This window comes from Acanthochromis polyacanthus, chromosome 1, assembly GCF_021347895.1.
Source record: "Acanthochromis polyacanthus isolate Apoly-LR-REF ecotype Palm Island chromosome 1, KAUST_Apoly_ChrSc, whole genome shotgun sequence".
Lineage (NCBI taxonomy): Eukaryota > Metazoa > Chordata > Actinopteri > Pomacentridae > Acanthochromis > Acanthochromis polyacanthus.
Genome location: NC_067113.1, coordinates 9,017,703 through 9,037,719, shown reverse-complemented (window position 1 = coordinate 9,037,719; position 20,017 = coordinate 9,017,703). Strand labels below are relative to the sequence as shown.

Below are 20,017 nucleotides of genomic sequence, written 5' to 3'. Positions count from 1 at the left end.
TGTTTAGGCAAAAAAAAAAACAACAAGGAAAAATACAACAGTTTCGTTCGTGTTTTCAAGATATGACAATTTCTGACTAAATTATGTTGAACAAACAAACTACACTCAGTCAGAGGAATTGGTCTTTTAAACCTCAGATGTTCCAGTGATTGAACTCTACACTCTTCCATTAGTGGATCAAAAATGGTCTGTATAAGAATCAGTTTGTTTTTATGTCATTTTGGTTAAGAATAATAACCTTATATTATTGTTTGCACTATATTTTTGTACATGCAAGAACGATTTTTAAAATGTTTAAAATGTTTATTTTTCATTTATTTCTCAAAAGATTACAAATTTTCCAAGCTAGAAGTACATATTGTGCTGATTTATTTCATGTAAAAAATAAAGTTTATACTGGTCAAACTGATGTATTTTTGTGTTAATAACAGACATATGCTCTAATATCTATGACAGCTATGACCATGTCATTGCTAAAAATACATGTATTTAATGTTAAATACACAAACTGTTGTGCTGATAATGGAAAAATGTTTTAATATTTATAATATTTAGTTTATATAATATTTTCATGCAAATTTTCAAGTTTTTAAAGGTTAAAACTTTTGTTTTTACAGTAAAATATGGAATGAAGCTCTTTTTTTTAAACAACGTAAAATCCACAATGCCAATACATTTCTTTACCATAAATTAAGAAAATGTTTCACTGTAATTTTACGGCAGTGTTCTGGCAACCACAGCTGCAGGAATTTTTTTTTTTTACAGTGTAGCTAAATATCTCTATTTATCTAATATAGCTGTTTTTTTATTTAAATTGTTAACAGTGCAATATACACCCCAAGAGTTGAGATTAATTTCGTTCTACATTGTGTGTGTGTGTATCGATAATCATAGCATTCTTATTATAGCAAACAACAAACAAAACATAGATTAAAAATCCTACCACTGATGCGCAAGTTGAGCCTATCAAACCTTTGATAGTTTATTACCTATAACTGATGAATATGGAGCAAAAAAAAAAAAAGTGAATAGAAGGCTTATTTTCCAAACATTTTGAAGCCCAGATGTCCTCCAGTCTTGGAATGACTCTAATATTTGCTGAGAATGTGAATTAATGAGCAACACATGATTATAATTCCCTACAAAGAGGGCGTCTTTTAGGTGAACGTTCCCTTTAAGTGGCAGGTTTATGCAACACCATCTCCCCTACACCTGCTCCATCAGCACCATCACTCCGACCCTGGCAGCCCTCCACGGACCGACGCCTCCTGCCCATCCTGACGGACACCAGGCGGCCCTGAGGGGGGGGGGGGGGGGCATCCATCCACATCCAGCATTCTCTCCCTCCATCCCGGTACTGCGGCACCGACAGCCACACCGAGCAGGATGCGGGCTTTCCTGTAGACACACCCCCGCTGTTTTTCCTCAGCACACGGCCATTTACCGAGGCTCTGAGCGATCGGCTCGGCTGTAGATGAGCGTGGATGCAGGTCTGAGGGGGTAGCGCTGTTCCTGCTCCACGCCCTGCCGGACCTCCAGCGGCACCATGTCTCCTCCAGCATCGGCTGCGACGGCGAGCGAAAGCAGCACCACCACCGTGTTGGAGGAGGACACCAGAGAGGAGGTATGCTTTCTACCAGCTTTTTGTTAAGGTCTGCTGCTCGGAGCTTGTCGCAGAGCTGTAGTGAGTCCATGTGCAGGCTGTAACACTGCATCTGAATTACTGGACATTTTAGGTTTATTGTTCTACACTTTGACATGGGTGGATGTGTATAATTGTGCAGGCTGCATAGATAATGAGTAATTTTAGTGTGAAATTCCACTAGGTGTGTGACTGTTGATCATCTTTACCTGTCATTTACCTGCTATCTGCTGGAGCTGGCCTGTAAAATCCCTCCTGCTCTGAAACCTGACAAACAACCCTTTCAGCAAAGCTATAAAATGACACCACATGTCCTCAGTGGTTAGAAATATCTCCTCTTATTCATTATTTACAAACTGATTACTTTTTTATGTATTTATTTATTTTGCAGGTAATTTCCTAATCTCTGGGTGTTACTAGGAGAGTGCATGACCTGCTCATTAATTCTAGTCTACTTCTGCCCACGCTGCTGTGTTACAGTGAAGCAAACAAGCAGCTCAGTGCTGATAAATTATATTCGGATTTTTTAAAATGACTTTCTCATTTGTTTTTTGTTTTTTTTTGTGCTTTGACTTGACAGCAAAGACCCCTGAAGCAGTCTCTGAGCAAGTCGTTATGTCGGGAGAGCTTTTGGAAATGCCTGCTCCTGTCCATCCTCATGTACGGCTGCATGGGAGCGATGGTTTGGTGTCATGTCACCAAGGTGACCCGCCTCACCTTTGACAGTGCCTTCAAAGGGAAGTCCATGATGTACCACGACAGTCCCTGCTCTGACGGCTACATCTACATCCCCCTGGCCCTACTGGGCATGCTCTATCTGGTCTATCTTGTTGAATGCTGGCATTGTCATGTGAAGAATGAGCTGCAGCACAAGGTGGATGTGGAGGGCATCTATGAGCGCATCCAGAGGATGCAGCAAGCTAAACCTTGCATCTGGTGGAAGGCCATCAGCTACCACTACGTTCGCCGAACTCGACAGGTCACCCGCTACCGCAATGGAGATGCTTACACGAGCACCCAGGTCTACCACGAACGTGTCAACACCCATGTGGCAGAAGCTGAGTTTGACTACGGTCACTGTGGCGTCAAAGATGTTTCCAAACAGCTGCTGGGCTTGGAGAAGTCTGCTCTCACAAAGATGCGGTTCACCAAGTGCTTTAGTTTCGCCAACGTAGAGTCAGAGAATTCCTACCTGACACAAAGAGCCAGGTTCTTCACCGACAACGAGGGCCTTGATGACTACATGGAGGCCAGGGAGGGGATGCACCTGAAGAACATTGACCTGAAGGAGTATGTCATGGTGCTGTGTGACCCAGAGCACCACCCCTGGTATCTGTCCCACTACGTCTTCTGGTTCGCCTCCTTCCTCACTTTCTCCTGGCCCCTCAGAGTCTTCACAGAGTATCGCACTGCATATGTGCACTATCGCGTTGAGAAGCTTTTTGGGCACGATTACCTCCCTGTTACCCCATGTGATGATCGGCCATATTGGCGCCGCATCCCTCGTGTCAACACCATCGACAGCACAGAACTGGAGTGGCACATTCGCTCCAACCAGCAGCTGGTGCCGAGCTACTCAGAGGCCGGCCTGATGGACCTGGCCCAGTGCCCGTCGAGCTTCAGCGGGATTCGTCAGAATTGCGAGCGCTGCCACAGAGCCATCAGCTGCTCCTCGGTGTTCTCCAGGAGCGCCCTCAGCATCTGTACCGGCGCCAGCTCCCGCATCCCCTTCAGCGGCAGTCGCTTCTCGTTGGCACGGCGCTACGGCTCCCAGCGCAGCTGCTTCTGGAGGAGCGGCAGCTTGGACGACCAGGAGAGTCCTAGCGAAAACACTCGCTGTCTGTCAGAGCGCCTCACCACAGACGACGAGGAACCCCCAGACTACGAGGACGCTCTTTGCTACCCAGTGCTCATTGTCCACTGCAGTGAGAACTGCCACAACCACAGATCTTTCCACAGAAACGGCTCCTGTGTGGAGACTTCTTTATGACTATGCAGTCACTGAGGAACCAGGTGGCGTCTCTGTAGCATATGAACACTCTGGACATCAGAAACTGTGTGTAAACAAGTCTTAATGTCAGATACACTGATTCGGGCTGTATTGTCATGTAATCAGAAAGAATTGCCTGAATCTTGAATGTGTGAATCACCAAAGCAATAACAGTGGTCAGTGAGTGGAGAACCGAGTGGCGGTGGTTTGAGAACAGACTAAGACACACATACAGAAAATAAAATCTGCTTGGCTTCCAGTAAAATCCAAGGAGACAACGACTGTTACACTGTACAGCTTTGCCATAGCTTTCAAGATCTCATATGTAGCTCCAGTACATATGAACCTGAAGCTGCAGTTACCTCATAAGACCTTTCCAGTGGTCATGATGAACAGGTTGAAATATCTCATGTTCATTCAGTGAAACCTCAGCGTCACACCAAGTTGGAGTTGATTTTGATGAATTTATTGTCAGCAACAGAATGGAGCAGCACTGACAAGTCTGACCTGCTTCTAATTACAGCAATAACTGTGAAGACAAAGACTGAAAGGAGGAATACCAATCCAATATGTTGTGCTTATGCATATCACAGAGGCCCTGATCACCATGGAAACCTCCAATTCAAAAGCGACAACTCTTATTCTCACTGTTCAGCCATTCTATGGTGTTTTTCATGACTTCTGTGTCGTGCTGTAAGTTATTTTTTGTGTACTACTTTTTTATCAACATGCCTCATGTACTTCTACATTTCTTGAATGCCTTTTTAAAAAAAAAACCTATTTCAGGCAACAGGTATAAGCTTATTTTCAGCTGTGAGTTAAAGTGTTGGTGGAAAGTGAGTGACGGTTTTTCAGACAACAAACTGGTCCTGTGGTTTCGTTGCATTCTGGTGTATCTTTGCTTCTTCTTCAATGGATTGATCCTTTTTTGACTGTTGACTGTTGGTGCTATACGGCAGCTCCAGGGAGAAGCATCTCTTTCTTTTGGATGTTCGATGACTGACGCTTCAACACGATGTTTACAGTTGGTGCTTTTGTAACATTTTTGTCCTTCAAACCTCCACAGACACGTTGGAATCAATGGAATCAAAGTTTTGGTATCTGCAAGGAAAGTAGAAACAGCCAAACAGAATGAGCACAGCTTAGCCAGATATTTGCTTTAAGATTTGATTAATTTGTCTTGACTGACCCAGAAACTGAAAAATAGTTGGAGCACGAATACTGTCCAGTCACATGAGCCTTTACCTGGACCGACTGAAACACATTATGAAAACTCAATTACCCACGATCCGTTCAGCAAGTACATGAGTGGTTTGAACGTTTTGTCTCGAATTGGACTTTTTTGCTGCCTACTGCCACGACAAAGCCTGCCTGCAACTGTGGTACAAACACATCGACATGTCATTACATTATCACGTGGACAGAAAAGATGAGGACTGGTTTATATTCTATAGTTCATTTGAAACATCTGTCAAACAACAAAACATATTATGGATTTAACTGCAAAAAAAGACCATTAAATGTCTGAATTGCATGATTTCCTTCTGCTGAGACACTGTGTTAAAACCATCAACATACATGAATGTAAGCCACCAGCATATATGATATTCTGTAGTGTATATGTCCATTATGTGTCTATACTAAAGGAATAATGTTTCATTTTTAATATGTACAATGATTATTTCACTCTTTAGTGTGTACTGAACATCACAGTGTTAAACGAGTGTGCACCGACGTGTTCCCGAAAGAGACTTTGGATGTTGACTTATCTTGGAGATCTTTTGACTCTTTTGACTGGAGTTTACAGCCAGTATATGCAAGGATGTAAATGCACTTACGTTTACACACCAACATTATACAAACTTTGTAATGCAGACTTTTTTATAGCATCTAACATTAACTTATTGTATGCATCCGAAGCACATAACATCTTTACATTGTTTTCAATAATGTAGTGACACCAGTATTATGCACTTGATGCAGTGACACTAGACATTATGAATTGTAGTGGAGCTGAATGTTGATGTAAATTTCTCTAAAATAATTAAGTATTGAAGCTGATGAAATTACAAACACACAAATGTTCAAAGAAGTTTCCTGTAAAAAGTTTCAAATGTTATTGTCATTATAATCAAATGGGCTGTATAAATAACTTGGTTACCTTTCAAAATATGTATTTGAAATCATCTTTGCTGGATAAATAAAAGTTGCAATAAATGTCTTGGTCACACCCATGTGTAGTTCAAAAATGTGGCTGCTTTGGATTATCAAAGTCATATCTGGGCGAGAAGAGTCTGAACCAAGAGAGCATTTTCTCTGGAGGTTTGTTTATATGTCACAAAAAAAGCACAGGTGTAGATAATAAAATAAATGATGGCTGAATTCTGCTGGAAAATCCATGAAAAACCTAGGTGAGCTTCATCTAACCGCTGCTTCAATGGAAGCTCAAGCTCAAGGAAATCTGACCTTGTAGGAACAAGTTAATATTATTCAAAATCAGTTAAAACTGTGCAGAATCTTCTTTATATGTCAAAACTTATTTTTATTTTTTGATTATCTTGGAATATATTAAATCTCATATATTGGTATATACAAAATATGACTGACAAAGTCTCTCTGCCACTCTGTATGTACTTCTTACTGGAGATAAACTATGTCCTGTTGTAAAAGGGAAATAGTCCTGAAATGGGATTATGTTTATATTAATACTGCATTAATACTGTTGATTGGCTTACTCATCAGCTCAGGAGCCTATATATCTATAGTTGCACTGTTCCTGCATATTTTGTGAGATTTTTGGTATCATAGTCGACATTTCTGCTGTTTTCAGGCCTAAAATCAACATGGCCGCCTATAATCAAACACCACATGACATTTTTACAGAGAGATTCTTCTAAATATTATATATATACGATTGAGTAGAATTGAAATTGAAAGTTATTTATAAAGATTTTGTAGTAAACCTGTTGACTACTTTATATTAAATAACTCAAGTCTTGGAGCCTGGCCAATCTTTTCTTCAAGAGGAAATGACATCATGTCGAGCAGGTCATGTGATCTGGAATTAACACACTTCCTGGAGAGGTGTTTTTGTAATGGGGGAACTTAGTTGAAAGTGATTTGTCCAGACACAAATACAATTCTGTATTTTCCATATAAAATGTAATATATTGCCAAAAAAGAAATATCTGTCATGATTATCTCAATAAAAAGAAAACAATCACAACTATTTCTGAATCAGCTCATTTTATTATTGTTTAGCTAATTAGAAGCTGGTTGCTGTTAAATTCAGATAGTTATTTAGTTGACATTTTAGTGATATCCAGTCATTTTTTATTAATAAGTGATTGTTTCCATAGTTACTCTAAATTGCCCATAGGTATGAATGTGAGTGTGATTGTTTGTCTGTATATGTAGCCCTGTGACAGACTGGCGACCTGTCCAGGGTGTCCCCTGCCTTCTCCCGAGTCAGCTGAGATAGACTCCAGCACCCCCCGCGACCCTAGTGAGGATAAAGCGGTGTATAGAGGATGGATGGATGGATGTTTCCATAGTAAATAATTATGGAATTTGTAAAGACATGATCATTACGAACATTAAAAGCATTAGTATGTTTTTTTTTACTTTTAAGAAAGATGTATGTGAGATATATCCTATGGACTTCAGAAGTCCCTCAATTATATATTGACTAAATTAATATTTGTATCTCAGTGTGTATGAGTAGATCTAAATTATGTTTTAATAAGTTTATTCTGTAAGTAGGTTAGTCACAGCACTAGGTAGAGACACAGAGAACTGAGAATTTGAATCCTCTGATAACTTTTTATTGCTGCATATGACAGTAAAGCCTTTGAACAAGCCTTTGTACACTATAATTCACTACACAGTCCAGAACACGTCGATCCTCCGTCCATGCGGTAGGGGCAGCACCTCTAAACCTGCTGCTCTACAACTACCGCAGTCAGAGCAGTGAATGAGCGCAGTGGGCAATCAAAGGTTACTCTATAGGTGAGTGTACTCCTAAATACTACCTGCATGGCACTATCTTCATATTCAAGGTCTGGTTCTGAACACACAAAGGCGGTACTGGGTTTACTGGTCTGCGGCAGGTCGCACGTGACTGAAAAAACGAGTCCACGAGCTCACAGAAGTAAAGTAAAGCTAACTAGCTTTAGCTTCTGCAGCCTCAAAATAAAACGCTCGGACAGACACTATAGGAAGTTACGAGCAGACATTGTATTACACAAACAGCAGCTACTCTCTAAAGACAAACTACAGCGAACCAGAACCACAGACTGTATACAATCTCTGACCACTTGCCTCCTAAAAGTCTGTTTTGTTCACAGACTGGTGTCAGCTGACTAACTTCCGGATGCAAAACCCATTTAAAAAAACCCTCAGTTTTTCATTTTAATGTCATCATTGTTTTACAGAACAACTAAAGCAAATGTTTTTGATGTTAAATATTTTTTACATGAGCGACACGGGGTTAAAATGAAGTGGGGCTTTTATTTTGAAGGTCTCGCTAAATTTATTTTGTTTTCTAGCATAATTAAATTCAAATAACATTTATAGACTTAGTCGACATAAGTGACGATGTCGCATTTTAAACGACCCAGTTTTTTTTTATTACTTAAGCGAATTATAACATGTTTTTCTAGTAACGGTTGCGTCATGACGTCAGACGTTTTGGCTCCAGTCATTGGTCAGATTTAGAAGCACGTTGGCTGCAGCACAGTCTGGCTCCAGTCAAACTAAAAGTTTTTTTATTTAAAAAAAAGTAAAATATTTGATAGATTATTTTAAAGAATTGTTAGTTGTCACATATACCTACTTATACAACACAATTAAGTATATAATAGTTAAATTATGGGGTAAAATAGGACATTTAGTGAAACATGCCTAAAAGATTGAGCTTGATAAACATTAAAGACTGTTAATTCTGATTGATGTAATTTATTCTGAAGTCTTAAAGCAGAATTCACAGTGCAGTTGTCAGCTATTTAATTAATTTGTTAATTGATTAATTAGTTTGAGTATTTATTTAAGAAAGCCAAATCAAATTGTCTGATTCTGGCTTCCTAATCTTTACTCCTCTATGACAGTAAACTGAATATTTTTGGGTTTTGCACAAAACAAGACTGTCATGAGGATGTTTTGAGAAAGTTGACAATGGAAAACGCTGACAATTTTTAACCATTTTCTGACATATTTTAGACCAAACAACAAATCAATTAATTGACAAGGAAAATAATCATTATTAGTAGTCCTAATGCACACTTCCTTACAGTGTGGTCTATTTTCTGACATTGCTTATACCACAGTTATTTTTTGTCACAACAAAATCAGTAGTCTGGCATAACGTTTCCTAACTCTCCATTTCTCCAGTGACTGGGTGGAGCGCCAACATGCAGAGTTTGGTGGTGCAGGCACTGGCCATGAGGCAGCTGGGACGGCTGAACGCTCACCACGTCCTGGCTGCTGGATACGGACTGAAACAGACCGAGTGGTGTCCTCGGACCATTCATACCCGCCAGCTGTGGGGCTGCTCGGCTTTCCCTGCCCTCAGCTGTCACAGGCCGGCTCTCCGCTGCAGAGACGCCGTCAGGAGTTGGCCTGTTCACCATCTAAGGTTTAAAAGCAACAAGAAGAAAGACGCTTCCAGAGCAACGCAGGAGGAGGACGAGGATGAAGACGAAGAAGACCCAGAGGCCAGCGATTATGAGGATGTGGACCCAAACCTACCAAAGGACTATAAGGACATGGAGAAATATGTGCAGTCTTTCCGCTACGATGTTATCTTAAAAGCCGGCTTGGATGTAGCACGCAAGTGAGTCACGATCCCACAGGTCTGCCTTGAATTTAAACGATCCAAGGTTTGGTGCAGAAATGGTTTATACCAAGCTGAATTTTAAAAGCAATAAGAAAATGCTGGCTAAAATATAAATATATATATGAGCTCACACATAGCACTTTTGTTTTAAAAAAGACCACATCAGTTCATTTTCAGGGTTTGGCATTATTTTTCTAGAGGAACTGATTGCTGTTGCATGAAGACATTTAGATTTTATATAACTATGTACACTACCGTTCAATAATTTGGGGTCACTTAGAAATGTCCTTGTTTTTTGAAAGAAAAGCAGTTTTTTTTTAAATGAAGATAACATTAAATGAATGATAAATCCAGTGTAGACATTGTTAATGTGGTAAATGACTATTCTAGCTGGAAACGTCTGATTTTTAATGGATAGGGGTACAGAGGAACATTTCCAGCAACCATCACTCCTGTATTCTAATGCTACATTGTGTTAGCTAATGGTGTTGAAAGGCTCATTGATGATTAGAAAACTCTTGTACAGTTATGTTAGGACATGGATAAAAGTGTGAGTTTTCATGGAGAACATGAAATTGTCTAGGTGACCCCAAACTTTTGAACAGTAATGTATATATTAAAGTGTAGCAAGTCACAGCAAAAAACAAAAACATCAGGATGTTTCCCTTTTTGTAAAGCTTAGCAGAGACTAACCTCCCATTGTCTTGTAACAGTAAAATTGAAGATGCCTTCTACAAAAACAAGCTAAGATTAAATGGACAGAAGCTCATCAAGAAAAGTAAAACGGTGAGTCCCAAATGCTTCCTCACATCATCATGTATAGATAGTCTGATCTGAGCCCTCATTCATTTATTGTTATTGTTACTCATATTTTGGTCTTTATTCAGGTGAAGGTTGGAGACACGTTGGACCTGGTGGTGTCAGAGAACCAAGAAACAAACACCGTGTCCTTGATGAGAGTCGTCCTCCGGAAAGTTTTCAGTGAAACCAGTAACACAGAAAAATACAAAGTAGCCATAAGGCGCTGGAAAGTTCTCGAACTTCCCAAGGATGAGGCCTTTAAGCCGTGAACTTGCATAGGACAGTACTGACTGTAATGCGACCAGTGAGGGCAACAAAGAGAAATGCTTGCCATCAGATGACTGTCATCTGAACGGTCGCCAGGAAGCTGGAATCAGAACGGATTACAGAAGGCATAAAGGTTAACAGTTCTCAGAGGTCGCACATATTAAGCAGCTGATTGGAACAATGAATTTTGCTGTGTCCCCCAATAAAGGTGTAGTCTGACCTTTTGAAAATCACGTTTCCATGACCTGATTTATGTAGAACAGGGGTGTCAAACATGCAGCACGCGGGCCAAAACTAGCCCTCCAGAGGGTCCAATCTAGCCCTTAAAGTGTAAAACCTACAGAGAAGACATTAACTGCAGATTGTAAATTTATAAAACTATAAATTTTAAATAATTTCTATAAAATAACAGGTTGTTTTCATCACAAAGTAAAATATTAAATTGTTCTTTTGTCATTTAGTGTCTCATTTTTGCAATATTTTGTGTCATTTTTCTAACATTTTGTCGTTTTTGTTCTTTTGTCTTAGTTGTGCGTCATGTTTTTGTTGTTTTCTCATTTTTGTCATTTCTTTTTGTCTCGCTTGTGTTTTTTGTGTTACTTTTGTCATGTGTTTTTTGTGCATCATTTTTGTTGTTTTGTGTCCTTTTTCATCTCGCTTGTGTCATTCGTCTTTTTTTTTGCCGGTTTATAACTTTGTCTCACTTTTGTCATTTTGTGTTGCTCATTGCACTTTTATCTCTCATTTTTGTAATATTTTGTCTTGCTATTGTTGCTTTTTGTCATTTTTAAAATAAAACACTACATCGTTCAGTTCTAGAAAGTTGAGACTGAATATTTTGTTCCTTTGTAATCTGGAAGTTGGAATTTGTAAATGATAAACGGAGGCATAATGTTGTTGAAATTTATTTTTCTTCAGAAATTTCAGGTTGTTCATAATATTTTGTAAAAAGATAATTTCTTAAATGCGAAACATTTCCAGAATGTACTTTTGTTTTCCTACTAAAACAAAGGAAACAAAAGGAGTTGTAGTTATTTATAGGTTATTATGCTGTGATTTTACTGATGCAGCCCACTTGGGGTAAAATTCCGCTGATTGTGGAACCTGGACTAAGATGAGTTTGACACCCCTGATGTAGAGCATATCAGTGTGTTCTATTCTGAATGAGTAACTTGTGTGTGCTGGTCAGTGGTGGTAGTACCAGTAAAGCAACATTTACATTGAGGTTCAGTAAAACTGCAATCAGTATTCAATATGTCCAAGTTAGGAAAGCCTTAATATGTAAACAGTCCAATTACATGTCATATTTATAATTGTGTTTTTATTAGAAATATGTCACCATGATCCATCGTCATGTTAAATTATCTTTATAATATAAACTTCTATAAGAAGGCTTAACATAAGCACATTGTTATTAAAACAGTGGTGGCACAATGCTACATCAGTAACTGCAATGGAAATATATCACATTACTGTGATTCATTTCTATTCAGAGCAAATGTGTGAACTATGCTGTTAGCTACTATCATTGTTACTGTTTTTAAGGCTACAACATTTATCAACAAAGTATGTTAGATAAGCTAGGACAGTTTTGGCATATAAATAGGAGCAGTTTTTACTTTTTTAATCTGACAATTATAGGACTACATAAACTACACCATCTGCTGCTGTAGCCAAAAGGTAAAATATGAGTAAGTATGGTACTGAAGAAACTCAGAACAGCTTGGCTTCATCCTACATAGGACAGTTTGTAAAAGTTCAACAACGCGGTTTCAGCTTATATACTGTGCAATCATTTGTACGACAAAGTGATGACTAACTGTGTTAATGACTCTGACTAGGACACAGTGCTCGACCTCTTGGCCTTTTTCAGAATGTCACACTTCTTGCGATTCGGGCGCCGGCAGCGTTCATCGATGCTCGGCACGCATTCATAGTGCCACACCTCCTCCATCTTTTCCACTGGATACACCGCTTCCACGTAGTGACGAATCAATCTCAGCCGCACGGGGTCCAGCTGCTTCTTATTGCAGGCCCCTGAATGGTTGTACTGCAGCCGTAGGTTCTCCTGGGTGAACAGCTCGGGGAAGAGGCGCACCAATAGGCGGGCGGCAAAGTTCCCAACAGACAGACTCTGCTGTACGATTTCCCGTACCTCAGCGTCTGACAGCAGGTAGATGGAAGGTACAGGGAAGTCCGGCGTGGACACGGACAGCTCATCCAGAGGAATTTTACAGAAGTCTTTGCTACTCTTCTCAGGAGGTAAAGATGGAATATCCGGATCCTCCTTCATGTTTTCTGGATGCAGCTGGTTGAGCTGGCATAGAAAGTCTTGTTCTGACTCCTGTCCGTACACTTTACGCTGCTGCAGGTACGACCTTCTCTGCTCCGTGTCACGTCTCCTGCACCTCTCGTCAAGTTTGCCCACAAATTCTAACATCCACACTCTGTCGTTCTTGGCCCGAGGATAGACTAACTGCACATAGTGACGGATCAGGTTTACACGAACAGGGTCGAGCTGCTTTTTCCCAAGCGAGCCGCTGCAGTTGTACAGTTTTCTAGCGTTCTCATGGGTGAAGAGCTCAGGGAACATGAGGACCAGCAGCCGAGAGGCAAAGTTCCCAATGGACAAGCTACATTCATAGTTGTTCTTCAGCTGTTCTCTGGACAAGATGTAATCCTGGGGAACAGTGAAGTCAGGGAGAGGAATCTCCAGATTGTCAAAATCCACTGGTGTAAGCAGCGACTTTTTGGACTTGCGACTGGGCCGTTCATATTCAGATACTTCTGGAACCTTGATAATAGAAACGTCTTCAGGAAGGCTGGCCAGGTCATAGCCCTCATCGTTCATGTTGTCAGGTTCGCTTCCATTGCCATTACTGTGAGGACCCTCGAGTGCATCTTCCATATGCTGAATGCACACCTGAAGCCAGCTGTCTTCAGGCACATCAGGAAAATTTGCTTCCATGTACTTTCGTATTATCTCCATCTTGTCAGAGTCCAGAATCAGCTGGCCCACACTACTAAAACTGTTGGAGCCTTCTGGCATTTTCCCCTCTTCAAAAACCTCAGGGAAGAGACGGTGCATAAGAAAAATAACAAAATCCTCCGGGGAGGAAAACTCGTCCAGTTCCTCGGTGCCTTGTGTACTGAATGTGAGGTCTGAAGTGGCCAGACTGTCCTGCTGGTTATCTAGAGATAAATGCTCCTCCTGACCCTGCTCATTTATGAAGCGATAGGTTTGGGGATGCTCGTCCTTTATGACACCACCTGCGATTGTCTGCTTCCTCAGCAGCCGAGCGCTTTCCATGTCCCTCTGTGCCCAGAAGCGATTAAAGAAGTCATTAATCTGAAGCAGGCATTCCTCCTGCCAGACGCTGTTGTTTTTCACCGAGGGGTAGCATACCTCCACGTAGTTACGGATCAGTTGCAGATGTAGAGATTCCAGCGTTCTCTTGCTTGCCATGCAGTCATGAGAGCACTCCCTGGCTTTGAACAGCTCTGGGAACAGATGCACCAGCAGCCTACACCCGAGCTCCCCAGCGCTGGACGTCTGCTCCATCAGCTGGTTCAGCTCATCACTAGTGAGCAGATACTCAGGGGGAGGCTGGAACTCAGTCACCATCTCAGCTGGTTTGATTTGCTTCTTTATCCGCATGACTTCCAGGGTTAACAAGTCCACTTTACTATGCAGTTGTGTCATACTTGAATTCAGAGTATTGAGAATAAAAAACATCTTCTCAATCAGCGGATAAAGACTAGAGTCTGTCGTAGAAGCTTGGCCTAAAGTGTCTAAGGTGGGGGAGGCCTCCACGGGGCCATTTGGCTCTGGACTTTGGAGCTTGGATGAGAAGATGCTGCTGTAGTTGAGCTGGTTCACGGCGCCATGACTGGCCTGCTGCTCCAGACTCGGCGTGTTCCTCTTCTCAGAGATCCTGTGGGATATGCTGAAGAGAGGCTTTCTGTAGGAGACTCTGGACTTCTCCTGGACACAGTCCCTCTTCTCTCCAGTCGTGGTGAGGCAAAGAGGCTCATGTCTGCTGCTCTCGTCCATCATGTGCCGCCTCATCTAGAGAGAGGAAATAACATTCAAATACAGACAGAGTGAAAACAGAACATACTGGAGTACAGAAAGTTTCTAAAGTTGGTATAAACCTTTTTTTTTTTTTTTTTTACCTCACTGGAGACTCTGGCTCTCTTGCCGCTAGTTGACTGGTCTGTTTCAGGGTCCATGTCTGCAGATGACCTTTTACTCGCATCAGTGGCCCCAGGAGATCCTCCTCCATGTCCTTGAGGTGGTTCACAAATAGCAAAGTCCTCCTTCTCCTCCTTAACGTCCTGGACATGCTTGTGTTCTGGAAATAATGCAAGATTCAGGTTTCGTCCCTTTGTAGCTGAAAGAACTGAATGTTGCTGCACCAAACTCCAACAGTTTAAGAACAAACATGATGTTTGTCAGTGGGAATATCTGCAGATGGAGGTGCAGAACTTGCCTTTTTCAAGCATCGCTTCATCTGAAATGTCCCCATGCTCACAGGAATGCATAGCCTAGGAAACAGAATCACAATTTATCAATTAGCAAATCACAAAGGCTGCAAATAAGGATATATATGAATTTCACTGCATGGTTCAGACATGTATGCTGCAGTTCAACACAATTAACACCTGTCTCACTGTTTAAAAGCCAAACTTTGTACATCTAGCAGCATGTCTGACCCTGAGTTTGAACTGTTGTATCAGTGAATTCATGCATGATACGTCTTTGTAATTAACATGACAGCAGAACTAAAGCAGTTTTAGTCTGAGAGCTGTTTAAGTCATTTTTTAGCTAACAAAATTTCACCCGTTTCAGCTTCAATGTGTTTCCTCGGTGCTGTATTATTATTAAATAACTATTTTTGAGATGTGAACTGAACACCATGTGCTCTCTGAACACTTTGTTGACTAATTTATGTGTAATGAGATAATTAATGGATTAACTGTTACTAAAATACGAGAAGGCTAGTGAATAAAAATCAAAAGTGAAGTTGGAGCTGTGACAGGATAATCCTATGTAATTATTTCTTACAGCAAACAACTAATTTATCAAGCAAACAGCCAAACGTCAACTCATTTTTCTTCATCAGATGTGATAATTTGTTGTATTTTTCAGGGTCGTCTTTTCACTTTGAGTCCTGAAACTTTTAGAATAAATTATTTATTACTAAATGACAACATAGATGCATTAACACTGGATCTCTGATTTCACAGTACTGTGTTTAAAGATGTGAGGAACAGACGACTCAAGAAGGGAACTTAGTTATCTGTCTGTTGCAGCTGAATGGTGAAGTTAAGTTGATTTGAAGGGTTTCCATACTGTATCACTGCAAAATAGGGCTATTTTTGTTGTTATTTTTTGCGTTTGCGTTTCTTTTTAAAGCCTCGTAGCTACAGAAGTATTCATTCCAGCTGTTTTTAAGAAGAAAGTTCATTTCAATGGACAATTTTCGGGTCTGATTTTAGCTAAATCTACAAACTACCAGTTTTAGTTAAACTAACGTGCTGCCGTCCTGGTAAACACCATGTGACCAGCTGCAGGTTCGCAGCTAAACACCATCACCCTGATTTACTGGAGCATGTTTTCTGCAAGGCTCGTCCAGCTGGTGTAAAAATAAACTGTCCTAGCATCTCCTGTCCTCCTGCAGCATAAACTAGCTCCATTGTTTGGTGGAGATGCCACCATAGTTCCCTCCTAGCTCCCCTCCAGCAGTTACTTCCTCATTCTTCCGCCCATGAACCAAAACAGAAGCCAAACCAGCCCAGCCAGTGTAACTCTGAACGACTTAACCAACGACAATAACACGCCCCGCCGTGACTCTCAACGATTCTTTATTGCTGCAGCATTTTGTTTGTGAATTTTAATGACGCGGCGATGTTTGCGTGGACGAGTCCCCCCTTCTGCCGCTCGGACTATGGGGTGAATTAACGGTAAACGCGGGTGACCGGCCGGTTTGAGCTCACCTCTCCGGGTCCGGGCCGCCGTTAGCACCGTTAGTGACGAGCTGGACATGTCTGCGGACTGTCACGGTTGTTTATTTGCGGATAATTGTTGTTCTTGTTGTTGATGTTTTTTTCTCGCTCGGCTCCTGCCCTTTCTCGCGTGACGTGACGGAGCGCGCGCCCGCTGTGTCACTTCCGCACAGCTGTGGAGGAAAAGCAGGAGGAGAAAAACCCGGACAGAAACTGCTCCGAAATACTGTTTAATAGACTTTATTATCTTTAAACCCGTGTACTTCTGTCTAAATACCAGCACTGCACTTTAAAATTGTGTAAGTTAGTTGTGGCTCACATAAAGGATCCTGTAAGACCCAGAAAACGGGGTCTCCAGTTTTCAGGGTGACCCGCCAGGTTAAACTGGTCATTACAGAACTTAAATAAATGCACAGGGCGTCACAAGTTCATTTTATGGCAAAATATCGTTTTAGCTGATGGCGTATTTGTATTTAATGAAATAAAATCATTTCCTAAATCAAAGCAATAAATTATGGTGTAAAAAATAAGACGCCAAATAGGCGATTATTCCGGTCAAGATGGATGCTGCTGCTACTGCTCTGCTAAACTAGGCTAGTTAACCTACCCTTTAGCATGGCTCGTATAGCCGTGTTCATTCTCTGTGACAAGAATTAGAAACTTTCTTGTTTGAGCAGTTCAATAAATATAATTGGCAAGTAATTTTTTTTATCCCTCATACGGCATACGGGTCTCTGACGACCCCAAGGCATCAAAATGCTCTTTAAAAATGTAGTTGCCTTTGATGTAATTACATGAAAATTACAGCAGTTCAGCATAATCAACCTCTTTTTCAAATACAATTGAGTATCCCCCCTGCACTGCATCATGGGTAATTTATAAAACAGAATGGCACGAAAGGTCTTCCGGGTCTCTATGGACCCGTACACTACTAGGTGGCACTATACGTTACAAAATTGATTTTGGTGTGCTTTCTGGCACAATGCACACATCTATTACCATCCTCTCATTCACCTATACCAAAAAAAACCATCTCACCCCACCCCCACCCCCCAAAAACATGCACATTCACACACACATGCTAGGTTATGCTGTAGGAAAACATTCAAAAAGCATCTGTTACATATAGAGAATTTACATACATTTCCTGGCTTTCTAGCACAATCAAACAATCAAACTCCACTCTCTCACTCATCCACACACACCTCCAACTCTCAACCAACCCCCCACCCCCACCCCACAAACACTCAAATACACACCTATCCAGCAAATGACTATTGTCTGACAAACACACACCCCTCCGTACATTCACACACACAAACAACAGATAAATTTGTGATTTTTTTCCTTTGAGAGGAGCTGCCTCTCGTGTTCTTTCCACGTACATGCATGTTCACACACACTGACCCGCACCCACACCTTCAAAGCCGCGCTTTCAGAAACAATCATTGATATGCCTCCCATACACAAACACTGACATGCAACACCTTCAAAGTTGCAGTATGATAAACAAGTAATGATGATAACTTTGAGTCCCACCCCTTTCCCATTTCTCTCTCGACCATTTTTTCATTTTTATGCAAGACAGCAAAGTGAAAAGAAGGTTTTTCTACAGCAGAAGCTCTTGAGCTAATATTTACCCCAGTTGAAGAGGAGGGGCAAACAAAACCGGGTCATAATGACCCGGAAGACAGTTAATGTCAGTATTTGTTGCCATTCAAAAAATTTGAAAGGATTAAAAAAAAAAAGTTTAATCTGAACTTCAACATATACCCTTCTCTAAAAATCCATAATATTAAATTGGACCTCAGAAATCATAATTTGTAATTATTGCTGTTCTTAATGCCAAAAATATAATTTTATGCAAAGTAGGTAAACGATGTCATGCAATTTAAAAAAAGTGTAAAAATGAAATTCTATCAGTTGGAAGGGAGTTGACAAATAAGGTGAAACATAGAATTTGTAGATAATATTAATGTACATGCCATATATGAGTCAAACAAAAGACAGTTAATGTAAAGTATTTGCTGCCATTCAAAAACTTTGAAAGGGTTCAAAAAAATTATTTTGTCTGAACTTCAACATATGCACCTCACTAAAAATACATAATATTGTATTGGACCTCCGAAATGATAATTTGTAATTTTTTTTCACTCAAAATATGTATATTTTTATGCAAATTAGGTAAATGATGTCATATAATTTTTAAAAAGTGTTAAAATTTGTTTCAATCAGTTCTAGGGATGTTGACATATAAGGTAAAACACTGAATTTGTTGATAATTTGGATCTACATGGCATATATGAGTCATACAAAACTGGGTCATATATGACCCGGAAGGCCTTTATAGGGTAGTCAAAACGAATACCGCATGAAGGTTATAAGTAATTATATATTTTTCGAGTAGGAAACGCGTCTTGGTTTTCAGAAAGAAAAGAAAATTAGCTTCAGTCACAGCTAACCTAATTTGGCTCTCCTCCAGCCATGATGGACACTACTGGTACTCTGCTAAGCTAGGCTAGTTAGCCTACCATTTAGCATGGTTCATATAGTCATTTTCATTCTCTATGACAAGAGTTAGGAACTTTTTCGTTTGAGCAATATAATAAATGTAATTGCCAAGTAATTTGGTCATTAGTAATGATATATTTTAGGAGTAGGGAACGCGTCTTGGTATCGACAACAAAAAGAAATTTAGCCTTAGTCACAGCTAGCCAAATTTGGCACTCATATTGGAGCAGTTTGGATTTTTTTTAAGTTAGTTTACTGTTTTCTGTTACCTACAATAAATAGTAATTATACATTAATTTTTTAATTAATGTATAAAGTAAATTAAGATATTGAGTTGCAGGTAACTTGCAGAATGAGTTCTTAAACACGCACAATAAAATTTGATGGACTGAGATACAATAAACTAAACCCACTAACCAACAATATATAAAATAACTGCAATCAGTTTTAGCTTTGCCATCTACAAAATTTTTACTTGTATATCCCAGCAGACATAAATCTGAATTGAAAACAACTGTCATTGGAAAGTCCTCTGTTAAATTACTTACATGCCACATATTACAACAATATAACTATGAGAGAGATCATTTTATACAAATAGAATAAAATGGTATTTTTCTCTGCTCATTTAAATCGGCTAAAAATAATTATATACACTTTCTCAAAAACAGTTTTGACTGTAACACTGGTGCAATGAAGTCAGGTACATTAAAATACAGAAAATGTGACACTATGAGAAATTATAGTGCTATTTATTTTTTTTACATTAATACTATCAGTGTTTTTTGTTTATGTTTTTTTAAAACTAGAGTGTTGAGAAATAAAGCTAAGCACACCCCATTTTTCACATTCTTATTTAAGGTGATTTCCTCAGAACCAACACTAATCTGTCCACCAAACTTTAAGGAGTCGGCCTGATGCATGAAGTTATGGTTTATAAATTATGAAACGAGCCAAGACAAAA

At 40.1% G+C, this 20,017-nt stretch overlaps 3 protein-coding genes across 3 annotated transcripts; 2 read left to right on the top strand and 1 right to left on the bottom strand.

The window, feature by feature from the left end:
- The first annotated feature begins 1,192 nt into the window (after nucleotides 1-1,192).
- Nucleotides 1,193-5,866, top strand: tmem151bb (transmembrane protein 151Bb). Its single transcript, XM_022192968.2, has 2 exons — nucleotides 1,193-1,624; nucleotides 2,223-5,866. Exons 1-2 carry the CDS (start codon nucleotides 1,547-1,549, stop codon nucleotides 3,630-3,632), a joined length of 1,488 nt encoding a protein of 495 aa, XP_022048660.1. The 5' UTR covers nucleotides 1,193-1,546; the 3' UTR covers nucleotides 3,633-5,866.
- Nucleotides 5,867-7,528: 1,662 nt separating this feature from the next.
- Nucleotides 7,529-10,763, top strand: mtres1 (mitochondrial transcription rescue factor 1). Its single transcript, XM_022192966.2, has 4 exons — nucleotides 7,529-7,640; nucleotides 9,021-9,462; nucleotides 10,179-10,251; nucleotides 10,353-10,763. Exons 2-4 carry the CDS (start codon nucleotides 9,041-9,043, stop codon nucleotides 10,533-10,535), a joined length of 678 nt encoding a protein of 225 aa, XP_022048658.1. The 5' UTR covers nucleotides 7,529-7,640; nucleotides 9,021-9,040; the 3' UTR covers nucleotides 10,536-10,763.
- A 1,071-nt stretch (nucleotides 10,764-11,834) lies between these two features.
- bend3 (BEN domain containing 3) lies at nucleotides 11,835-16,701 on the bottom strand. Its single transcript, XM_022192969.2, has 4 exons — nucleotides 16,534-16,701; nucleotides 15,027-15,081; nucleotides 14,710-14,888; nucleotides 11,835-14,602 (listed from the first exon to the last, which is right to left on the bottom strand). The coding sequence occupies exons 2-4, from the start codon at nucleotides 15,076-15,078 to the stop codon at nucleotides 12,371-12,373; spliced, it is 2,463 nt and encodes an 820-aa protein (XP_022048661.1). The 5' UTR covers nucleotides 15,079-15,081; nucleotides 16,534-16,701; the 3' UTR covers nucleotides 11,835-12,370.
- Nucleotides 16,702-20,017: the final 3,316 nt, after the last annotated feature.